General features: G+C 47.9%; 1 protein-coding gene across 3 annotated transcripts in view; it reads right to left on the bottom strand.

Annotated features, from left to right (window-relative positions):
• The window catches only part of GYG2 (glycogenin 2), a 69,788-nt gene that overhangs the window by 31,531 nt on the left and 14,456 nt on the right, over positions 1 to 23,801 (bottom strand). Inside the window, exons 4-9 of one of the 3 annotated variants that reach the window (XM_070603599.1) lie at positions 22,719 to 22,893; positions 21,518 to 21,680; positions 20,264 to 20,390; positions 18,448 to 18,670; positions 17,068 to 17,274; positions 2,629 to 5,489 (exon numbers count right to left, since the gene is read on the bottom strand). In XM_070603599.1, the coding sequence (XP_070459700.1) occupies positions 5,328 to 5,489; positions 17,068 to 17,274; positions 18,448 to 18,670; positions 20,264 to 20,390; positions 21,518 to 21,680; positions 22,719 to 22,893 (1,057 nt within the window). In that variant the 3' untranslated portion in view covers positions 2,629 to 5,327. Of the gene's footprint in view, positions 1 to 2,628; positions 5,490 to 11,960; positions 12,084 to 17,067; positions 17,275 to 18,447; positions 18,671 to 20,263; positions 20,391 to 21,517; positions 21,681 to 22,718; positions 22,894 to 23,801 lie in introns of those variants that run through there. The other 2 variants (XM_070603602.1, XM_070603600.1) reach the window with 2 other exon arrangements.

Raw genomic sequence — 23,801 nt, 5'->3', positions numbered from 1 at the left:
TGCCTCCTGTCACATTCTGAACCACACGTACATGTCGTCCACCTGCTGTGTGTCTCTCAGTCACAGCTCTGAACAGCCCCTGCTTTTCTCCTTCGGGGGGGGGGGTCTCGGCTGATCTCCGCAGGTTCTGAGGCAGCAGGTTGGAGGGCGCGTGAGCTTTCAGAGACCTGGCTCCAAGGACAGGTTCCCCCAAGTCACCGATAACAAATGGCAAACCCATGGCCGTCCCCATCCCCATGCCCGTCCCAGCCACTCATCGCTCACTGATTTCAACCCTCCTCCGCGAGCCTGCAAGTGGCCTCAGGGTGAAAATCATGATGATGGTGGACACCATTTACTAAGTCCTTGACAGGTGCACATGTTGCTCTAAATGCTTTACGGATTCCCGCCCCTTCCGTTCCCATAGCGTTGGTGGATCTTGTGCGACTCAAGATCTCGGGGCTTTATGCCAAGTTAGCCGTTAGCGTCTGAGAAACACTCATCAGGTCTGGATGAAGGCCAGCGAAGGAAACCGTCTTGTTCTTCCTTCTGCTCATCAGTCTCTCCCCGATCTTTGGCTGTCCACGCCCAACGCTGCTTAGGGTCCCCTCCTCCTCCCCGCCGGGCAGGAGGTGGGACAGTCAATCAAGATGTGCTGCCCTCCACAGCCAAGGGCAGCCAAGGAGGACCCAGCTGAGCTCATCACGTGTGCCTCCTGGTTCCGCACTGGGCTGTTGGCAGCATCTCTCCGAGGAAACACCGCCTGGTCCCATGGGCGGTTCTTGGTCTTGTCCGTGGACCATACCAGCCCTCCAGTTTTTCCCCCTCACCTCTGACCCTCCCCACTCACTCACCCCATCGTCACCATTTCGCTCAAGCAATCCAGTGAGTTTCTTGCTAGCATAAAGATCCCATACGGAGAGAGAAGACACGTGTCGTCTGGGGACATCACCCCAACCGTTTCATCACAGCATGGCAAATCTCAACCATTCCGGTACTTCCATCTCGAAAGTCAGCCTCCTCGACCAAAAGGGTCAGCCATTAGGAAGACGGGGACGCCTCCAGAAAAGGGGGCAGAATATTCTTCACCCAAGGAGAGGACCAGAATGGACATCAACTTGGGGTTGAAGGTGACACTCATCAGAATAGTCGGAAACGATGGGAACCTGGCCCAACTTGGGTGCGACGCTGATGAAGGCCCGTTCCTCAGGGACCACCTGCAATACGGCTCCCACAGCCAAACTCAAAAGGCCCCCTGGAGAGTCCATAAACAGCGGATACTGTCTTCTTTGATGCTCTCCATGGTCTTCTTGAGGGCACAGTGCCTAGACCAGCTGGTCTGCCAGCCACCGAGAGTCAGCTTCCCAAAAAAAATGCCCCTGCAAGATTTTCTCTTCCCAGACGCTCTGCATACTCTGCTATGAATTCTGGCTGGCCTCGTTCCTTCATGCCATCCTCATTTGACCCACTTCAATGGAAGCAACCCATTTGAATGCTCCCTGGAAGAAACCCACTTGAATGCAAAATGGCTAAGCAGCGTGCAGACCAACAATTCAGCGTCTGTGTTCTTCTCGAGCCGAGGCCAAGTAGGAACTGGGTCTCAGGTTGACCCTGGCCAGGAGGCAGCAAGGAAGAAAGGATTCCAAAAAAAGCATGAGTAATCTCTCGCTGATATGATGATTCTCAACTTCTCCGGACAAGTAAACTCTGATGCAACCTTAGAATGCGAGAGATCCTCAAATATTTTCACAAGTTCTGTTCTTCCAGAGATTAAATTTATTAAATGCAGCATTCTCCACGTCTCAATGCCTTTCCTCCCCAAGGTACGCAGCTACACGAGAGGTTTCTAACCCAGCTGACTTGGTTACCTGATATTCTCTTAGTCATTTATTTTTTTCTGGAGGATTCTATTATTATATTAAATATAATATTTAGTTTATAAATATAAACTGGGAGGGAATATTATAAATTGAGAATTTATGGTTTATAAATATTATAAATTGCTGATTCCTTCTGTTCACAATCTTGATTAACAGTTGGTGCTATCTTTAAAATACTGCCAGTACAGTTTTTGCTCCTAAACTTAAAAGAAAATGTGTTTTACCTGCAAAGTCTGATACAGAATTTCATGCACCAGGTGTACTTGGAGCTGCACCAAAATGTAGCCACAGGTGTTTTGTGCGCCAAGAAAAAAATACTCCAGTTTTGTTTCTTAGCGTGGTGGAAGGAGCGGGCACATAAGACATCGACGTTAAATGTAAGGCAGTGATCTGATCAGTATGATAACATTATACTCTAAAGAGCAGAGAGCTACGAAATTAGAAAGTGTTGTGGGTCTGCTTTTCCCAATTCAGGAGTGGTCAACAGAAAGAAACCCCATTCTGGAATGCAAACTAGTGCAGCCACTATGGAAAACAGTAGGGAGATTTCTCAAAAAATTAAAAATAGAAATACCATAGGACTCAGCTATTCCACTACTGGGTATTTAGCCAAAGAACTTGAAATCAGCAATTCAAAGAGACGTATGCACCCCTACGGTCATCGCAGCATTATTCACAATAGCCAAGACGTGGAAGCAACCCAAGTGCCCATCGACCCATGATTGGATAAAGACGTGGTGTATCTACACAATGGAATACTACTCAGCCATGAAAAAGCCAAAATCATTCTATTCACGACAATGTGGATGGACCTTGAGGGTATTGTGTCAAGCGAAATAAGCCAGACAGAGAAAGACAGACACCGTATGAATTAACTCATATGTGGAAGATAAACTAACACATGGACAAAGAGAACAGAGTGGCGGTTCCCAGAACAGAAAGGGTCGGGGCACAACCAAAAGAGTAAAGGGGCACATATATACAGTGACAGATAAAAACCAGACCGTTGGTGGGGAAAATGAGGCAGTCTATACAGAAACCGAAATATAGTGATGTACGCCTGAAATTCCACAATATTATAAGCCCACGTGACCTCAATAAAATAATTTAAAAAAACATTTAAAGAAAAAAAAAATAAAGAAACCCCATTCTGTTTCAACTTGTGGGCAGTTCCACACCAAAAACCATTAGCAGGAGGACGGTTGGCGGGCATTCAAGACCCAGACAGTTTCCAGCAGGATGTGACCAAGCGACTTTGGGGAACAAAAAGACTATACTTTGTTCCTCTAAGTCTCCACAGCTTCATCCACCCGGCCAAGTCCGTATATCCAGAAACGTCTTTCTTCCCCGTGCCATTACCTCCTGCCCCCAAATAATAATTCGGCAATATTTCTAGAGCAGAAAAACCTAGACAAAAACCTCTCCTCTCTGTAGCAAAAATTTAGCGATAAATCACAAATCACATCTCTCGGGGACTCAACTTATCTAATTGGGCAGTCCTGACATCACACAGCACAGATTCTGGCATGGGCGTTATTCAGGAAATAACGTGGAATCACACCTCTTAGATGGACGGGACTCAGAAGTCATCAAAATGTTGTTGAACTTCTCACATATTGATTCAGCACCTGTCCCAACGCCTGCCGTCGAGAGAGGACCGCCAAAACCACGTGATGGATGGATGGATCAATGAATGAATGAATGAATGAATGAGTGCAATTAACAAGCCAATGCTGGGAAGATGGGCAGCTTCCCTACAGAGATCTAATGAGAGTCCAGGGAGCGAGGGGTACACAGTTCAAATTTCAAAAGAAACGCCTTTGCACTGGAAGGCACCTCGGAAGCCGGTGAACCCGCGTGCGTCAACGTGAATTCTCTCCTCCAGAGAAGCTGAGCCAGACTGACCCATCCACCCTCTGGAGAAGCCCCTCTCCCGTTTGTCAGGCTCAGGCTTCTGTTTTCCATAGACCGACACCAGAGCACCAAGCCCCCGACGTTCTTTTCCCGGGGGTGAATTTATGGTGTTACCCTGATGGTTGGGGATGACCCCACCCCAACCCCGTAAGGCTATGTCCACATGGCTGTTATCAGTGGGCCCTGAAGCATCGTATGTGTCATCCCAAGAGAGACTTCAGATCCTTAACCGCCCACACACCAAGAGAAACAACCCCTTCCTAACTCACGCCTTGCACAAGCAAACGCCACAACGGACGCCCCACCTCCACCCAGACCGCCCAGCAGCGTCACCTGCTCCAGGCGATGCAAAACGAGGCCAAAAGCATGCACTGAATCTTAACACGGCCCTCTCACCTTCTCCCAAACGGGGCGTCCAATTAACCTTTCACTGCCCGGCAATCCGGGCATGAGAAAGCAACCATTCAAACCTCAAAACTATCCCATTTCCCTCTTGATGACAGGGAAGCCCGTTTTTAACTATAACTGCAGTGGCCACGAACGGTGACCGCGGGAGATGCTCCATCCAGCCCAGTGCATCCATTCACAAAATCGGGAAGACTTCCGAAGACGAGGCTTTCCCGAAGCGTAAAGCATCCAGTCTCATAAAACTGAGAATTCTCTCAAAAGAGCTGAGCTGAAATGGCTGGGAGAGCGCAGTCATGCCAGACAGTATGGAGAAACTGAGGTAGCGAGACGCAGCCAGGGGCAGCCAAGCGTCTGCAAACGGATTTCCCTCTGAGCAAAGAGCCGCTCCGGATCCCCTCCTCCCGAGGGAGGTGTCAGCAGAAACGACTCGGTATAAACGTCAGTTCTTCTAAACCGGGCGGTAAGCCCGTTTAGAAGCCCTTACGTCCCCCCAGGCCAGCTAGAATCTCTCTTCCAAACACCTCCGGCCTTTCCCAAATCGGGCATCCGTCAACGGCTCGCGCAGGTCCCACTGGGTTTTGCAGAAGACAAACGACGGCCCCGGTGCTGTTTCTCCGACGGGCTTCGCGAAGTCCTTAAAGGCGAGTCACAACTCAAGGTCTCTGCTTCGTCCTCAAGGGAAGGACTTTGCATTCTTGAGGGTTCCCGAGGAACTGAACACACATTTGAGCGTTCTCAGCTTGGGGACAGAAGGAAACCTGCAGTGACGTCCAACCCTATGGCGGATGGATACGGTAGCACCTGGTCCAAGGCGGCATTTCTGAGCTCCTTCGAGCAAGCCCAGAGGCCGCTGCCAAAGGTCCACGGGACGTTTATTCCCGCTCCCTTTTGCTGACAGGGCGACAAGAAGAAAGGACCGCTCGGCTGAGCAAGCTAAGGAGGCACAGTCAGCTCGAATCAGCGGGGGGGCTTCAAGCTGGGTTTTCATGGTTATGTCGTTTCTGAGAGGCACTCGAGTTGCTCAACCATAAATAGAGGCACAGAGTCGAATGGCTTTTCCCTTTGAAAGGACCGGAGATGTCCGTGGAACGGGACCACGCAGCAGAACACCGTCCGACCACACGGGGTGCGGCCTGACCGCACGGGTTACTGCAGAAAGCGGTCCAGCTTCTCCTGGATGCGGGCAAAGGCATCCTGCCCCATGTAGTCTACGCGTCCCTCCTCCCATTTTCTCCTTTCCTCCTCGGGACTCAGTTCCCTGACTTTTTCTTTAAGAGAAATCTCGGAAATGGAGACGGCCAGGTCAACCTAGGAAAGACAAGCCAACAGGAGATGGGTTTAGAAGCGGTCCGTCAAGGAGTGAAAGATACCTAACACATCCATCCTATCTAGCCGTCTCAGTTCTCAGAGAGAGAGCGCGGGTCGTCGGCACTTTCCTTTCGAACAAAACGCACGCCGAATTTAATACGATATTCCAAGAAGATGCTTTTTTGGCCTAATTTTTTTGAAATTTTACAAATTATAACTCTACGTGGGCTCAATTTTTCCTAGGAACTGTTTTCATTTCCAGCCACTAAACCATTTGACACACACCCCTGCGTTGATTAAATACTTGCACCCACCAAAACCTCAATGTTTGCATCATTTGGTTATATACGACCAAACTACGTGAAATGAAGAAAACTTCCACCTTATGGAAATAAAGCCCATAAGATTTTGGACGGCTTGGCAAAACCATTTAAATAGTAATTGAAATAGTTGTCTTCTTGCAATGGCAGGGTTTCTATCTGCATAGGGCATACGTTTGAAAGAATATATCAGTACACAAACACATACTCACATCTTCCTTTGGGTTGGCACTCAAATGGGCCAACAGAAATAATAAAGACATTCACTTTAAACGCTTCTTACCAGGGATCAGAAAAAGACAAAAATATGCACCTGATAGGAATTCATATATATATGCATATAAAGTTGTGTGTGCATATATGTGTATATATATTTTATATATATTATATATATATATATATATATATATAAAGTTGACTTTATAAATCTTAGTTGGAAACTAAAGCTGACTCAGGTATTCCCCAGATGCTGTGTGGATGTGGAGAAATATATTGGACACCTGAGAGTTAAATCATAGTTTCTGTGCCCCTGGCCGTGTAGTTTTCTCCCGTGATCATGTGCCACACTGGTTTTGAACAGTTTTTACGGATAAGGTTCTGCTTTCCACACTCGTTCCCGTATTTATTATTCAAACGGCGCCATCCTGTTGGTCAAGGAAGTTGCAAAGGTTAAAAAAGATCCCTTCCAGGATAGATCACTAGGATTTGGGCTTAGTAAATTCCTGGGAATTATAACTTTCTGGAATTCAACGGGACCCGTCGCACATCCCAAACCAGCTCTCGGCAGAAAACGGCACGGCGAGTGCATCGTTGTGATAAGGAGAGGAGGTCAGTATCCAAGAAAACAACAAAGTCTCTCGATTTTACGAAACAGGGTATTTATGCAAAATCGCAAATAAGCATCATCCATGGTACAGCGGAGAGACGGGTAGGAGGAGAATGTCAGTGCACCTCAGTTGAGTGAATAAACCACTCAGAGTCCGTGTCCTAGCGCTCACGGCGCCCAACTGACCAGGACGCCATCCCAGGCGTGTGCATCGCCCAGGAGGTGGGGACCTTCTTGGCGCCATCCGCTGGGAGCAGCCTTGGTGATAGGACTGGAGCTAATCTTAGGAGCCAGGCACCAACGAGGGTCCCATCCAGACCCAGCTCTAGGAGGCAGGCACCCCTGTCACCAATGCATGGATGCTCAGAGAGGGTGATAAACTCACCCACCGCACAGCTTAGCTGTCCACGGCAGGTCTGCCCAACACCACTCCCACACCGCGTCACCCACCAATAACCAATTCATAGAGCCTCAAAATCATTACACAGGGGCTGCCCTCGAAAAACGCAAGCCCGAGTGCCACGTGCAAACCAGTGGAGTTTCAGAAGGAACCCTGTCACCAAGAGCGCTAGAAATAAGTTCCAAATCCTGCATTTGGCGTTGCCTAGACTGACAAAGTAGGAGAAAAAAGCGTGTACATTTTCCCCAAGGGGAAATTCTGGTAAAAGTGTCACGCACACTGAAATAGTTATTATCTAGCAGGCCAGATTCCAAATATATGGTGCTATAAACTGAATATTTGTGCCCACCTCCCAATTCAGATGTTGAGGCCTAACCCACAAGGGGATGGTGTTAGGGGGTGGGGCTCTGGGGAGGGGATGAGGTCATGAGGGTGGAGCCCCCATGAGTGGCATTAGTGCCCTTATAAAAGAGAGCCCAGAGACCTCCCTCACCCCTCCCACCCCATGAGGACACAGCAAGAGGACGGTCATCCGTGAGCCAGGAGGCTGGTCCTCAACAGACACCAAATCTTAGACAAGACACCCTGATCTTGAACCTGCAGCCTCCAGAACCGGGAGAAATACTTTCTCTTGTTTATAAGCCCCCCCGACTCTATAGTTTTTTTGCGATAGCAGCCCAAACAGACCAAGACTCAAGATTCAGTACTCATTTTCATCATAGCCCCGATGCTCAGCTCCAGAGCCATACCTGCTATTACTTAAAGACCAAAAGAAGTTATTAGATCATTGTTAGAGAAAAAAAAAAAAAAATTAGCAATCGCTTTCACTAAAGGCATCCACAGAGAGAATGAAGTTTAAGAGGTCGACATCGGTAAGAGAAAGGGACAGGAAGCATGCATCTTCGTTCTCTCAAAGAAGAAATCATTGCATGCTCCATTTGCATCAAAACGTTCATCCCCCCCCCCAAATTTCCCAGCTTTGATTCTGTTCCTTTTAGACAATGGATCGCCGTGCGTTGGTTTCCATGCTCGCTCTGCAGGAAAACACAGCACAGCCCCTCCAGTTGACGGCAATTAACTTTTGCAGAACTGCTTTCACACAGAGAGAAAGGGCATCATCAATAAGGATGAGAAAAACCGTGGACCAAGCACCCCAGATAAGCAGACGGGCTGGAGGCACCAAGAGAAGCAGGCGGAGTCATTTCAACACAGTCAGCTTGGAAGTTGGGATCACCGGCTGGTGTGCGTGCATGTGGCCGGCCCCAGGGATGGCGGATATGATCCATTGCATCTTTTTCTTTCCTAATTCTTCCTAAAGCAAACGACCAACAGGAAACACAATGATGGAGGAGGCGGGAAAATCTGGGTAGACAAGCGGGTCCCTTATCCGCCTGGGTCATCAATACACTCATCTGGGAAAACCACTCAGAAAGGTCAGGGGAGGAAGAAGAAAACCATAGGGCGTGTTCTCTGGTATTCATCGGACACAGACACGCTGAAAAGAAAAACGAGCCATGAGCAAGACGGATGCACCAAAGAAGCGTAAGTGGGGTGTACCGAGGTGGCTGGGGTCTCTGTGGAGTCTGCAAGTTGGGGGGGACGGTGGTGAGAACGGGTCCCCCATCACTCCGGCTATAGTCTCAATTTCAGGCCAGCCTACCATCTGTCATACAGAGAGAGCAAAAACAAGTTTGCAAAAACAAACCTTAAAGGAACACAGCTCACCTGAAAACGCCCCCGTCTGCTCTTGTCTCGGGCTCGTACCCATCAAACTCCTGCGCCGGTCTCCTTGCATCTAAGCGGGGCTGTGTGACTCATTCTCACCCTCTGTGCTTTTCCTACCCTCTGTCCCCACAGGTCAGGGGAACAGCAAGGTCCCCCCAGCCTGTTGCAACGGGGGTCCCGCCAGAAAATGAACCTCGACCAAAAGCGACTCGAGTGACTATTTTCTCAACGCTCCCAAGGACGGCCCCCAGCTAAGACCATCCCAGACGCGCAGGAGACAACTCAGTGCATTATCTGCACGACTGGCTGCCACAGGAGACCCTAATTCTCTCTCAGGGGACCACAGCGGGGAAGAGCTGCCCTACAAGAAGATGGAGCAGAACGACGGGAGGATCCTGGATCCCTCGATGACGGCACGCTGCATGCCTTTGCCTCCCCAGCTGACGGCAACACCAACAAGAAAGAGATTTTTCCACATCCGGGGACCATTGGTACAGCCCCTCGCCTACCCTGATGAATTCAGGGTCAAGCAGCAAGCCTGTGCGCACAGGCGGGGCGCCACAAAAGGTCCAGAGGCTCCTGCCATGAACCTAATGAGTGTCAGCCACAGAGACTAGAGATCATTGACAAATGGGCCCATCCTCACTGCACGCACGCCGCAGAAATACATGGGCGTCAACACAGGCTCCTCTGCCTGTCCTCAGAACTGAGTCTCCATCCTGGGAATGCAGATTCCCCGGGCACAGCCCCAGCGATTTTGAGTTGACCCTATGTGGAGCCCGGCCGCTCCGAGACTCAGCTCCCAAATCTATGATGTCTGCATTTCGGTAATAGAGAAAGTACGCTTCATCCTGCATTAACCGAGGCACGGAGTCACGCAGACCCCACAGAGTCATCAAAAGGCAGGTATGAAGACGGCAGAGTGGGCTCCACGGCGTGAGTCCCACCCTGATGCTCACTGTCCAAGGAGAAAGCTGGATGTTCCACAAATCACCCCTCTAAAGTGACAGGCTGTGAGAAATTCTAAGGAGAAAAAGTACGGAGAACCGAGAGCCACTGTTATCAAGGTCACATCGACCTTGTCAGGAGGGGGAAGGTACTCCTGAAGGAGTAGCACCTAAAATGACATCTGAAGGATGAACAGGATGAAATGATGAAGAAAGAGTAGAGATGGAGGGAGCCAAAGAACATACTGAGAAAACCAGGACAGCCTGTGCAAATGTCCTGAGGCAGAACATGAAGAAACTGAAATAAGTTTGCTGTAAGAACTTAGACAACCCCTCCAAAAAAGTCATTATTGGTGAAATTCATTAAAAAATATTTAAAATGTAGACGATAACACAGTAATCACAAATTCGCTTTTTCAAAAATTTTTTCCATCTCCTAAACTCAGTAGTGCAAGTTAAAATATGGGCTCCTTCTTCCAGATCTTGATTATGGATGTGAAATCCAAAAATGAAACTAAGTTCTTAATAATTATAGTGTAAAGCAAAACGATAAAGTTATCCAAAACATTAAAGACTGGGGCTAAGAGCAGCTCCTTTTTATCGGGCGCCCATCCCTGGTTGCTAAATGACCTCGTAAGCTTCTTGGGTTTATGTCGCACAGAGATTTGTTGGGGTGGGCCGCCGATGAAGCACTTAGCCTGGCAAATGAGAAGTGCCAAAAGATGTGGGTAATCTCAAAAAGATGGGGGGAAATGCCAATTCCGTCATCTCAATTTCTCTCGACAAAGAACAGATCAGTAGATTCCATGTGGGCATCATGAAAGAGCATCCTCCCCCGAAAGGGATCTAACTCAGAGTTACGTATTTGATAAGAGACGATGAAATAATCCTCTGGCTTCCCAGCTTGTCTTCTGTAGATGCCTTAGAAACTCCCAAATTTAACTCACGAAGGAAGAGAAGTTCGATCAACTCACACTTGACATTTCTGAACAAGACCCACGGGTTTGTTTCAAAACAATACACAACTGAAATATAAACTGATACATTAATAGGAAATATTCCACTTATTCTTACTGGCTACAAATAGGTACTTCCTTCTTTACACGGCGGGCAGAAAGCATGGGGAGAATTCGGAGACGAGATTTTAGCAACAGCGTGGTGCAACGTCAGCCCTTCCGACCATCGCAGGCAGGCTTACGAACGAACGCACGTCCGCAAAACGTGACTTTTGTGAAATGCATTTATTTTTATCCTTCGGATAATAACGATTTCGCTGATTCATCCCCGTAACCAGCTGCCTGAAGTTCAGGTCACCTCTAAAGACAGAATGGAAACTGGAAACAATTCAGGGGATTCTTGGCTCAAAGGAGAGAGAGAGAGACGGAAGGATGGAGACAGGCTTACAAAAAAAAAGGGCTGCGGGTCTGGAAAGGGGAGGCGGAGAGTGCACACGGCACGCAGCCAGATGGTGCAGCCAGATCTGTGCACAACAGACGCGGAATTGATAAACACATCCATTTAGAACAGATAAAAGGGAAGCTCCCCTTTTGCATCACGGGCTGCAGTCTTGTGAAAGTTATGACTGCCGGAGGAAGCTAAAAATATAAATTTATGACTCCGTCCAAGAACCAAAGAGGGATTTTCCACTTTCAGCAACTGGCGAAGCTACGTGTTTCACAGCAACTCTCCCGCCAAGAATAACGAAAGTCCAGACTGAATATATGTGTGTGTATGTGTGCATATATATATATAAGATACATATGTCATAAATATATGTTTATAAGAAATATATCAGATTCCTACTAAGGCAACGAACAGTTAAGACTTAAGTTCACAGAATAGAAGACTCGAGACTTTGAGGTTATTCATCCTCCTAAAACTGAGCTATAGAATTCAACGCAACCGCAGTCAGAATTCCGGAAGGTTTTCTCCAAGAGCCTGCCAAGCGGGTCCTACTATTCATATGGAAATGTAAAGGGGCTGGAAGAGGCAAGGAAAGAAGAAAAACGTGGCAGAAGTTGCAGGACCGGTAATGAGATATTTTAAAGCCGGGGTAATCGTGACAATCTGTTACTGGTGCAAAAAAGAGGAAAATAAAACAAAAGAACAGAGAATCCGAAAATAGGTCCCCCCCACGTGTGGGTGCCTGATGGATGGCAGAGGAAAAGCAGGAGGAGGCGGTGGGGAAATGACAGTGTCGTCGATAAAGCGTGCTGCGTTAATTAGAGATCAATGAAGGTTGACCCCAAACTCACTCTCTGCGTAACATCCCTTCCAGGTGGGTTCCTGATGTAAGTGTGAACGTGGAAAACAATGACAATCCCGTAAGAAATCCAAGTGGGTCCTCTTCACAACCTGGGTTTAGAGTCAGCTTGCCTAAGCGGGAAACAAAACATGCTACTCACAAACAAAATATGAACGAACTGGTTTCTAGTCATCCACGGACGCGGCTGAGGGGTTGAAAAGGGAACACAGTGGAAAAAAAAATAGTTCCTATACTACTGAAAAAGAACCTGTAATTGGAATATGTACACAGCACAAAGCCTCTAGTGGGTGGGGGCAACCACTTTGCAAAATCCTCGGCAGAATCGACTAAAACGAAAACACACACACGTGCACACACACGCACGTACGCACATACCCTTTGACTTTGCAAATCTCTCCAGCCGTGGACACAGAAGGGTGAGGAGATGCGTGCACGCGCTTGTTCCCAGCAGCGTTTTCTCCCTGCCAGCCACGATTCTCGAGGCTCACTCAGCACGGGGTCACTCAGCACGACGGATGGAGCTCACAGACACGCCAAGCCAAAGAGGTCAGACTGCAGGAGTCCGTCTAGGACGAGCTCAAAACCGCTCACCGCTAAGCTAGATTTGGTCAAAGTCGGCATAGCGTTTTCCGGAGACAGGCAGGGTGCAACGAGCCTTTTGGGGGTGACTTTCTGGGGTCTGGATCATGGCTATTTGGGTTTTTTCACTCTGTAAAGTCCCTCAAGATGCATACATAGGAAGTACATAAGTGTGTCCTTTTTTATATGTATGTTATTCTTCCCTAAAAGGTTTCATTAAAAATAAGATATACTATGAACCACAGTAAAAACCACCAATACGTTTATAAAAATGAAGGGCCTCTCTCATCTTTTCATTAGCCACAACATTTCCCGTACCCAAACACTTGGCTGAGAAGATGATAAACGGCAAAGCGATTTCTCTAATACATTCCTTTAGATGGGATGTCAATTAGATATTCTTTTCATTAACTACACCATTCCCGTACCCAAACACTTGGCTGCGCAGATGCTAAATGGAAAATATATTTTTTCTACTGCACTAATTTACATAGGAAGTCATTTAGATTGTCAGCTTTCCTCTTGAAAACGGAGACCTGGTCTCCAACAAGGCTGTCATCATTCTGGGCACAAAGGCTGCCCTTTGGAATACGGACCCCAGAATCCAGACCCAGCTCTTCTATACTTATAGGGATTTATGGAAATAATCTTTTTTTTTTTTTTTTTTGGACTGGGTTCCAGCTCCCCAAAATAAAGAACCCACGGTCGATAATTCAACGGATGGCCGGTAGGTGGCAGCCAGGCTGCATAATATATTCCAAAGACCTCTCAGGGAGTGTGAAATGGGAAAATACATCCTCCCGATCCTGGAAAAGCATCCCTCCCTTTTAAAAGTGTATCGATCGACTTCACCCCTTTCAGAGACACACGCTCATCAGAAAAGAGTCACGCCGTAGAGATTTCCTTACAAAGCAATCACCCCCAACCCGTCAGTCCCAGATGGGAGGATGGAAGATTCAGCAGAGACGGGAGTCGGGATGAAGGATGGGACAATGGGTGGGAGCAGACACTCCAAAACACTGTTTCCTGTTTATCTTCTTTTTATTCCATCAAGGTTTTCAACGTCTGTGTTGTGGGCTGCAAACACGAGCCCCCAGATGTTTGGGGTTGAGTCTCTATTTACTTATTTAAGTGGCTTTAGTTGCACCTCCAGCCCTTCCAACCGCAGCTCTCTATGGATCCACACTGTTCCCCTCCAGAAGGATTTAAGAGGCGCTCACAGCACGCTGCTCCCCGGAGCTCCTTCACGGCTGAGACGTCCTCCCGGATGCAGAAGCGTGAGCTCAGCTGGGTATCGGATGCCTGAGTCCCACCTTCTTGCCCTCAGATCTTCCAAGACCCAACCCGCTCCTGTCAGAATTAAGCATTTCAGTAGACAAGTCCGCTGCCGGCCTGTCATCTCCCGCAAGCCTTCCACTGAATGAGTTTCTTTTTTCCCTCCACCCCATGGCAGTTCCCTATTTCTCAAAGTTCTGTCTCGAGGTGGCTCATTCTGTATTCATTTCAGAGACCCGCCCTTTGAAGGTGGGCTGTTGGCTTCCGGCACTTTTCTGAAGCTCCGGGTGGGGGGAGACGGAAGGGAACGAGGCTGCGCAGAGGCGCAGAGATGAGAGAGCCTGCCATTACTTCTGAGAACTAGTTAAATATCCTGAACCGGGCTAAGAAGTCATGTCCCCCGACCCTACCCTCGGCCTTGGGCTCAAACTCCAACTGGGCGCAGAAAGACGGCGGGTCCCAGGTGGCATCTACAGACCCCAGAGCCCGTAGTGACATGGGAGGGATTTCGTTTTTGATGGGGGTTCCTCCTCTTGTCCCAGGACTTGTCCTGGCCCCTGGGAACCCACTTCACTCCAATTCTGAAGACTTTTCCCGCCTTCCTTCTTTCCCCAGGATGGCCTCTTGAGGATGGGGTAGGGTTCAGAGCCACATGACACCTGCCAAAATGGCACCCCAAGCTTGGTCACAGGCGGAGCCAACCGCTCCTCTTCTCTGGGCTGCTGCCGATGAACTTGCGGTCTTTGGCTGCCATTGTCCATCTCACTGCGCATCAAGAAAAGACCCTCCTGAGATCTCGATCCTTGCCGTCAGCTTTGCCCGACATGCCCTGAACCCTTCAGGAGAAAAAGCTCCCCTTGGCTTGGCTTGGATTGAAATGGTACTTACGCACACACACAGAAAGACAGCTATCTGCTCTTTAAGTCACAGCTTCGTCAACAGTTACCAACCCAAAAGGAAGGTAGGGACACCAAGCAAACCCACAGCAATCGAGTAAAGCACAATTAACACGAATTGAATGCGGAGAATACAGTGTTCTTGGAACTGAAGCGCTCTGTGCGCTGCGAACATGGTTCTGATTCTGCTGAGATGGGCATGCACGACAACCTGGGCTGGGGGACTAATGTCTCCGGTGACGAGGCAGTGCTCATGGGATCGACAATAGGCTTTAAGGTCGTCGACTAAAGGAAAAATCCTTTTAAATGATTCTGATTCAGACAGAGCTTGGGCCATGCTTTTAGCACCACTCAGACACACTCCAAAATGATGGAATAAGATCAAAATCACATAACCAGGAATTAGAAAGGTGGAGTGTGTGTATTGGACTTCTCCAGAGAAACAGACCCAATAGGATATACACAGATAGCCAGAAAGAGATTGACCTTGAGGGATTGGCTCACATGATTATGGAAGCTAAGAAGTCCCACCGTCTGACGTTTGCAAGCTGGAGGCTCAGAAAGTTGGTGCGTAATTCGGTTCAAGTCCAAAGAACCAAGAAGCAAGAGGGCCGATGTCCGAGGGCGGGAGAAGATGGATGTCCCAGCTCCAGCAGAGAGCAAATTCGCCCTTCCTCCGCCCTTTTGTTCCATTCAAGCCCTCAACAGATTGCATGAGGCCCACCCACACTGGGCAGGGCCCTCTGCCTTACTCAGTCCACCCATTCAAATGCTAATCTCATCCAGAAACAGCCCCACAGACACTCCCCCCACCCAGAAATGACATTTTACCAGCTCTCTGGGCATCCCTTAGCCCAGCGAACTTGACACATTCAATTAACCATTAGAGTTGGAAATGGTCGTCTATACTCAACAGAGTCTGATCGTCCGCCAAACATTTCACGCGAATGTTGATTTTCCTAAAAACCCGACTACAGGCGTGGCTCCTCCTCCTACGCACAAGGGAAGAGCCTAACCGCCAGATTCTTCAGATCCTGACTGGAATAAACAGATGTCCTTTATCTAACTCACATAAGGCACTTCCCGGGGCCACATCCGGGCTGTGGGAAGCTCATCATACATAAGGATGAATGAAAAAACTACAAAAAGCTCATTTTCTACCACCTGTCTTCATCGTCCGAACCTGAGGGTCTTTCCGTTTGTTTGGATGGACGCAAAATCCAAACTCAAAAATTATTACAGCGTGCATAGAATTTATCCCATACAATAGTGACACATAGGGTTCCTTCCAAAGAAATTTGCTAAAATTTAAACAGCGGTGGCTTATAATCAACAGGAAAGAGCTCCCCCAAAGCTATCGAAATAGACAGAAAAATATGACTTCCCTTCAACCCAGCCCCCGAATCCGTCCCTTACGAGCTCATCGTAATTCCAGTGAGAAATTCAAGGGACTGAAAATGCCTTTCAACGTAAGGGTTTAAATGAGAAATCTTGAAACATCCAGCATTGACCCAATGTCGTTGCTTGGAAATCGTGGATGGAGAAACGACAGCCTGGTGGAATACGATTCTTTTTGCAAATAAGGTGCTGCACTCTCGTTTTTCTTCTCTGAGGATAGAATTCTGCAGATCCCACCTCAATAGAAACGAACGTGGGGTCAACATGGATCTCTGCAAGCCACATTCAAGTCGGGGATCCTGCTGAAACCTCTCAGCACGCAGAGCCGTGTGGCCTGGCAATCGGGCTCGAGAGGGGGGACAAGAGCATTTGCCTTCTGAACCTGAAAGTTTTGGGACGCCCTCAATATCTGGATGAGACTAGACAGCTGTTCTCAATGTGTCTATGGGTTTCCTGTAGCTGCCGTCACCAATGACCACAAACAGGGCGGCTGAAATTACAATGCAGATTGATTATTTGAAAGTTCTGGAGGTCAGAATTTGAACACGGGTCTCAAGGAGCTAAAAGCAAGGTGTCAGTGCGCCTTCTGGAGGCTCCAGATGACCCATTCCCTTGCCTTCTCCAGCTTTCTTGGCTCCTGGCCTCTTCCTCCATCTCTGAAGCCCGCAGCGCAGCATCTCCCCATCTTTCTGTCTGACCTCTGTTTCTTTGATCTCATCTCCTTTTCTTTTGGCGGCGGGGCGCACCGTTATTCGGTATACCACAAAACATAATTGCACAATGCTCTAAATAAACGCAGGAGCCCCCAACACCAGAGCAAACCGAAGACTAGGTTTCTCCCTCTAAACCCCCTCGCTGGGAATAAGGAAGCAGCCTCTCTGAGCGGGCTCCCTGGGGAGCCAGTGTCTGATTCTCCGTCACACCCGTGTGGGGTGCAGGTACTTACGTCTTCAGAATGGCCTCCTTCAGGTGAGGGTAGGGTCTCGTCCACTCCCACGTTCGTCTCTGAAGGATCCTCAGCAGGCCACGCCTGGCTGGACCCCACCGCTGAATCTGCACACAGGTTTCTGGCACTGGGCACAGAATTTGCACACGGCCCCTCAGCACTGGGAGCTGAATTTGCACATGGTGCCCCAACGCCACCGAGGCAAGCCTGCAGAAAAAGCGGACGCTCTTACTAAGTCCTCCTTATATCTTTTCAACTCTCCAGCTGCCCTCGAAGCCCCAGGTGCCGTCCCATCCTCTGCATGCCTGGGGCTCCTCAGCCCGACCTTCTGGATTCATTACACATAAGCTCAACTAACGAATGCCACGTGGGCTTATTCAATCGGGCCCCGAGAACCTGTAAATGTTCTGAGCAGACCCTGCACAGAGCCGGATGCTCTGAGGCAAGAGCAAATGCTCTCATATCCCCGACAGGACAACTCGCAAAGCGAATTCTGATTCAACACTCAGGTGACAGGCGGTCCTCCTGCTGGACCACCCAGCACGTGTTTCCTAGACAGCGCTCAACGTTTTCTCTCCCAGAACCAGCTGACTCGAAGTCTTACTTTCCTTTATCTACAACCTGACGTGCAGCAACCCATCTGGCAGAAAATAGGAAGCAATGAATGCAACGGCATGAATACGAAGAAACTCCTATTCCCACATGTCAAATGATCAGAGGAACCTGGAGTCCTTGCAAAGGAGCGCCAAGCCCCAGCAAACAAAAAGCAGGGGAAACACTAAACTACAACTGCATTTCCATTTCCCAAGCAATGCATTTGCTGAGCAGCGACTCCATTGCACCAGGAAATGTGCTACTCAAAAAACGATCAAGAAATAGTTTCCTGGGACCTCCTTTCAAGAGGCGTTCTGCAAGAGAGATGTATGCACATCAAGTGGACGGCGGAAACGTCGCTGTCTGGTGCATTTAGGGTTACCGTGGCATCTTTAAAAAAAAAGCAAATTGGTGTCAATCAAAAACGTTTCAAATGCCCTTCAGAAACTTCCTCCAGTTGCTACTTCAAAGGATTTAAAGTGGAAAATGTCTTCCTGAACAAAGTTGCAATCAACCATCTTCAGCCACTTCTCCGTGAGTGGCTCTCGCCCTGATGAAGGCGGCTCGTTGAAATAATCTATTTATTCATCGGTCCCCTACAACACAGCAGCATTTCTGCTCATTAAACACTCACTCTTCTGAGCCAAAAAAAAAAAAAAATGTTGTCTGCCCGAAACACAGCAGGTGGAAGCAGCCGGCGTGTTTGAAGAAAACACACCGGGCACTGATCACGGAGAGTTTATCCCCATTCTCAGATCTTGGTTTTCAAGGGAGTCAGTCGCTTACCGTGCCTCCTGGAGATGCGTGTTCTTGCTCGTCCCGGATGCTTTCGTAAAGAGGCAGGATGCTGCCGTGGTAGATGCCCCACCAGACCTTGAGAAACGATGCCTGGTGCTGGGTGACCAGCTCGGAGCCCTCCTCCAAAACCGAGCCAGTCTGTGGATTGTACTTGTAGTTCCAAGGCTTTCTGGACCCCAAAAAGTGGACCACCTTTGCACTCGAACCGAACCTGAGAAGGCAACGCCAAGGAGTCTGCCTACCACTCGGAAGCGATCGGACCCGTGCAGAAAGCACGCAACAACCAAGAGACTCGACAAAGGCAGAGACACCTAAAGGCTCGTCTCAACGGGTTATTGAAAATCACGTAATCACGACTACGTTGACTTGCCGTTATCGTACTTCAAGATAATTTTTTCAACAACCAACGTTTGCAGTATTTCATTTTCTAAGCACCAAGAAATGTATTCCTAACCCATTGGGATGTTCCTTAAAGCTCGAAGAACAAATCAAGAGTCTACTAAAGATGCACGGTATGGGGGCCCATATCATCATCTCCTTGAAAAGATAAGGAAATGGGGGCTGGCCCAGTGGCGTAGTGGTTAAGTTTGCACACTGTGCTTGGGCAGCCTGGGGTTCGTGGGTTCGGATCCCAGCCATGGACCTACACACTGCGGGTCAAGCCACACTGTGGCGGCATCCCACATACAAAATAGATGAAGATCGGCAACAGATATTAGCTTTAGGCCAATCTTCCTCACCAAAAAACAGATAGGGACAAAAAAATAATAGCTTTTATAGTAGATAATGCAAGCTACCAAACACAAAATTGGCTTTTTTTTTTTTTTTTTACAAAATTGGGAATTTTCTCCTCTCAACTTTTTTTTACCCCCATTATCACCATTCCCATCATCCAAGAACCTATTTAAACATTTTTTTTCATAATCACCTTCCCATGAGATTTCAATACCATGGTCCCACTGGGTCTATGTTCTGTATGTATCTCTGTGCTTTATACATTGAAAAGGATACAATTTTTCACTCCCCGAGAACCAATTTCTGCCTCCTTGGGGGCAATATGGCCCCTGTTAAAAATGCATCCTCTAGAATGATTCATTTCCTAGATTTTCTATTTTCATTTATAACAACGTCACCTACAGCAGCAGATCTCAAACATTTTGGTCCTAGGACCTCCTGACATTCTTAAAAATCACCAAGGACCAAAAGCACTTTCTTCATGTGGATTCTCTCTATACATACATTTTCTGCCACAGACATTAAAACTGAGCAATTAAAAAATATATTTACCAATCCATTAAAACACAATCAACCCATTATATGTTGACATAACTTTCATTTTTCTCATGAAAAATGACTATTATTTAAAAAAACAACTTGTAGAAAGAGTGAGATCGACCATCTTAAGACGAGACAGCATGCTTCTCATATCTGTGCTTACATTCAGTGCATCGCTTTATCACGTCATCGAGTTTCCATAAAACCCATGTACGCTTATGAGAAAATGACAGTGCAAAAGGAAAACAAGGTCTTAGAATTATTTTTGTAAAGTCGTTTTGACCTTGAAGGCACTGGGAAGAGCTGTGGGGAACCCCCCCAGGGTTCCCTGGACAACACTTTGGCATCCACCATCCTTAAGACTCGTTGACTTGACTAGCTATCATTTAAAGCAATAAGCAAGCAGAGGAATGAGCTAATCTTTTTTTTTTTTTTTTTCCCAAAATGCCAAAAGCTGATACAGATTCTCAGAGAGAAGGTGGCAACATGGCGGCAGGCCCAGAAGGATTTGGCGCCATGGAGAACTTACTGTTTGAAGGCGGGGCTGTAGGTGTATGCGGTGTTACTACTCAGGTTATAGATGAATGGCAGATGCTTGTGGATATCGGCCGTCGACCAGCTGCTGAAGAAGCTGTTCAATAAGCCTTGATCTGCCCCTAAATAATTAACAAACGCCCAAGGAGGTTAAGATGGAACGCTGCAGGACACTGAAAGAATGCAAGATGTGTTTGAAGGGCGTGACATAAACACCGGCATTCAACGTTGATAATTATACTTCTTCTTGCTGCCCTTACAACATGATCGTTGCCTCCAAGGTGACTACCGGGGTTGGCCGGTGGCATAATGGTTAAGATCGCACGCTATGCTTCGGCAGCCTAGGGTTCGCCAGTTGGATCCTGGGCATGGACACGCCGCTCATCGAGCCATGCTGTGGCGGGATCCCACATAGAGGAACCAGAGGGACCTACAACTAACATATACAAGTATGTACTGGGGCTTTGAGGAGAAAAAAAAAAAGTGACTAATAACCCATACCATTAATTTAAACAAATGCATAGTCGCTGCAAAATTCTCCACTGATAACCCAAACTCTTAATAATAAAATCGCCTTCTGTCTCCCAAATCCTCCAGTCCTTTCCCAATAAGGTGTAGCCAGTAGCGACATTGCTTTCCTACCGTTTTTGCTGACTTCGTTCACCTCTCATCCTTTCCCAGAGGCAGTTTTTCATCAGTCTACTATTTCCTTTTACGTTACAAAAATTCCAGCACTTTTCCCGTCTGTCCCTCTGGTTCAGTGAGATGTGTGACTTCTAGCTGGCTCATTTTAATTCTTCCCTTTATTCTATAAATGGGGTCAGCCAACCACGCCCTGTATCTGTTTTCATAAATAACGTTTCACCGGAACACAGCCATGCTTGTCCGTTGAAGTCTTGAGAATGGCCGCTTTCTATTTGCCACAGAGATCACGCGGCCCACCCATGCGAAATATTTATTATTAGCTGGCCCTCTCAAGAAAGATTCGCCTATCCATTCTGTACGATCAGGAGTGAGGGGTCATCAGCATATTTTCAACGGTTCTCTCTGTTGCACACTCGCTTGCTAACGTCTTCATTTACTCCTTTCGCCCTGCCTGGCTTTCTTCTTCCATCTCCACCTTTAACTGACTTCAACGGGCCCTTCTCGCATATCGGGGTGGGGAGGGGGGGGTGAGGATGGAGAAGTGGTGGGGAGACTGGCAACAGCCCCATTCTCCTCCAGCAATTCCCAGCTTCCCCTCGCCTACCGTCGAAGCTGCCGTGGTCGGTGGCGTGCTGCAGCAGGAGGCCGTGCGTCTCAAGGGAGGGCTGAAAGACGAAGACGCCGCTGTTGAAACAATCCGGCCAGCCGGGATCCGGGGCTGCAGAAAACTCGCCCCTCTCGAACAGCTCATCGATATTGGACAGCACCTGGTGGAGCAGAGCACGGGGAACCTGCAGCAACATTTCTCCCACCTCCGGTTCGCAAGTGCGAGATGCAGTGGGAGCTTTAGGGTGAGCTGGGCAAAACGGTCAGTGAGCGGAAACCTGTGCCCTGTTTTTTTTTTTTTTTTTTTTGGAGTCGACTCTTCTCTTTTAGGCTCATATTCAAGAGAAGAGTGTGCAAGCAAGATCGCTCTCCGGTTTATTTCAAGTGGTTGCAATCACGCTGTCTCTGAAATTACATTATTTTCTCGAGGTTCTTAAGATCCTCCACGGAACTCGCTTAATTGTATAACCTCTTGAATCTGGCAAATGCGATTAATGAAACTATGGAAACCGTGAACGGAGGGGTTTGCAAGTCAATATGATGTCAACCGTTGCCTTCCAGGGCTTGACTGACTGCAGATCCCCCCCGACATCTATTGGCTTTCTAAATTGTGCTCTGTGTGGAAATTTTAAAAAACCATCACTCTGGTTACGCTATTGTTCCTAAATTTCTCCGCATCTCTTCCTCTTCTTACCGGGGTGCTTCTGCACCCAAACAGATCTCCAACACTCCACGCCATTGTCCATTTCGACTTTGCAATATTGTTTTTGAAAGTGGCCACCATGGGCTCCCACACCGCAGGTCATAAGCCCGAAAGACAACGGGGGAATGCCATAGCTTAAGAGGCCGGGTGCACCAGCCCGGTCGGGACTACACAGTTCAACATACAAGCAAGGCAAAATAGTTTTTCTCTCATTATTCCGTTTTGTGCACGTGAAAGAACGTGCTTATGAATGCCTCCCTGGGAAGAAAGGTGCCTTCAAGGCCCTCAGCGTCCACAGCAGGATCCAGCACTGTGCTAGCAGGTACGAATACCCGATTTTGATGGACTGAACGTCACTGTTGATGACAGAGATGCAGGTTAACTTGTGGGAATCCCTGGGCAAGAGCTAGCAGCCTGCTTAAGGAGGGAGAGCATGGTGTTTAAGGAGCTCCTCATCGAGCGGAGCCTCTGGTCCTCACCACCCCCCTGTACTCACCAGGGTGTCTGCATCCAGGAAGACGCACTTGCTGTAACGGGTCAGCGTCCAACAGTGAAGCTTGGTGAGGGTGACTCCTAGCTCCGGTCTGTTCAGAAAGGCCAGGTGGATGTAATCGGCACTGTCTATCAGGTTCACCTCGATCACCTCGTCAAACACCCTCGAGAGGACAACCCTGGAAAAGACAACGTGCCAAATACTAGGAGAACAGGAGACCATTTAATGCAGGACATCCTATATCCCTTCAAGAGGACACGCCTTTGCTGCCCACAAACACGGAACACGGATCCAGAACCCCGCCACACTCATTGCCATCTCCGTGTTCAGGCTTTATTTTTTTCCGTGGATGTCTTAGAGCTTTGCACATTGTTCACTTAGGCTCAAAACGTACGCAAACTTGAAAAACTTGGCAAATGGTACAGCATTGGTTTAAGGTAGATTGATTTGGGCTGTCTCTCAGGAAGCTACTTCTCTTTGCAAAATGCGTGGGTAGTGAGGCGCGAACGCTGCACAGGTAGAAACCAACACACGTCCACTGCAATCTCTATCAGTTTTCACTTTGTGTATTCAAAACCTACATTGTTCGTTGCCTACAAGTTTGAGTCTCAAATTTTGAAAGATTGTACCTTTTATCAAAATGAAATTTCCCTTTGTTCCATTTAATTATTATTATTATTTATTATTGTTGCTTAAATTCTACTTTATCATTGGCCGGAATATCTTATGCTCACAGAAGCTCAAGGAAATGCTAGAAGAAGGATGGGGGTATGTCAAAAAGATATAGGGAGCCAACCAGGAGGAGCTCCCAATGGCCAAAGCTGAAGGAATTTGAGCAAGAAAACAAATGACAAATCCAAAATATAAAATGAACATTCCTGGGTCCCATACTGATATAATCATTGAATAAGTAGGTAAATGAGAAAAAGGAGCAGCTCTTCCTTGCAGAAGAATTCCAAGTAATACACGTAGAAGGAATGAGGGAAACAGAAAATCAGCGTTATGCAGACACCCCAGATAACTGCCGCAGACCAGACTCACCGACGGATGCTAAAACCAACGGGGAACAGTTCTGAGGAGAAACAA

Source organism: Equus przewalskii, chromosome X, assembly GCF_037783145.1.
Source record: "Equus przewalskii isolate Varuska chromosome X, EquPr2, whole genome shotgun sequence".
Classification (NCBI taxonomy): domain Eukaryota; kingdom Metazoa; phylum Chordata; class Mammalia; order Perissodactyla; family Equidae; genus Equus; species Equus przewalskii.
This window is presented reverse-complemented; position numbering and strand designations above follow the sequence as displayed.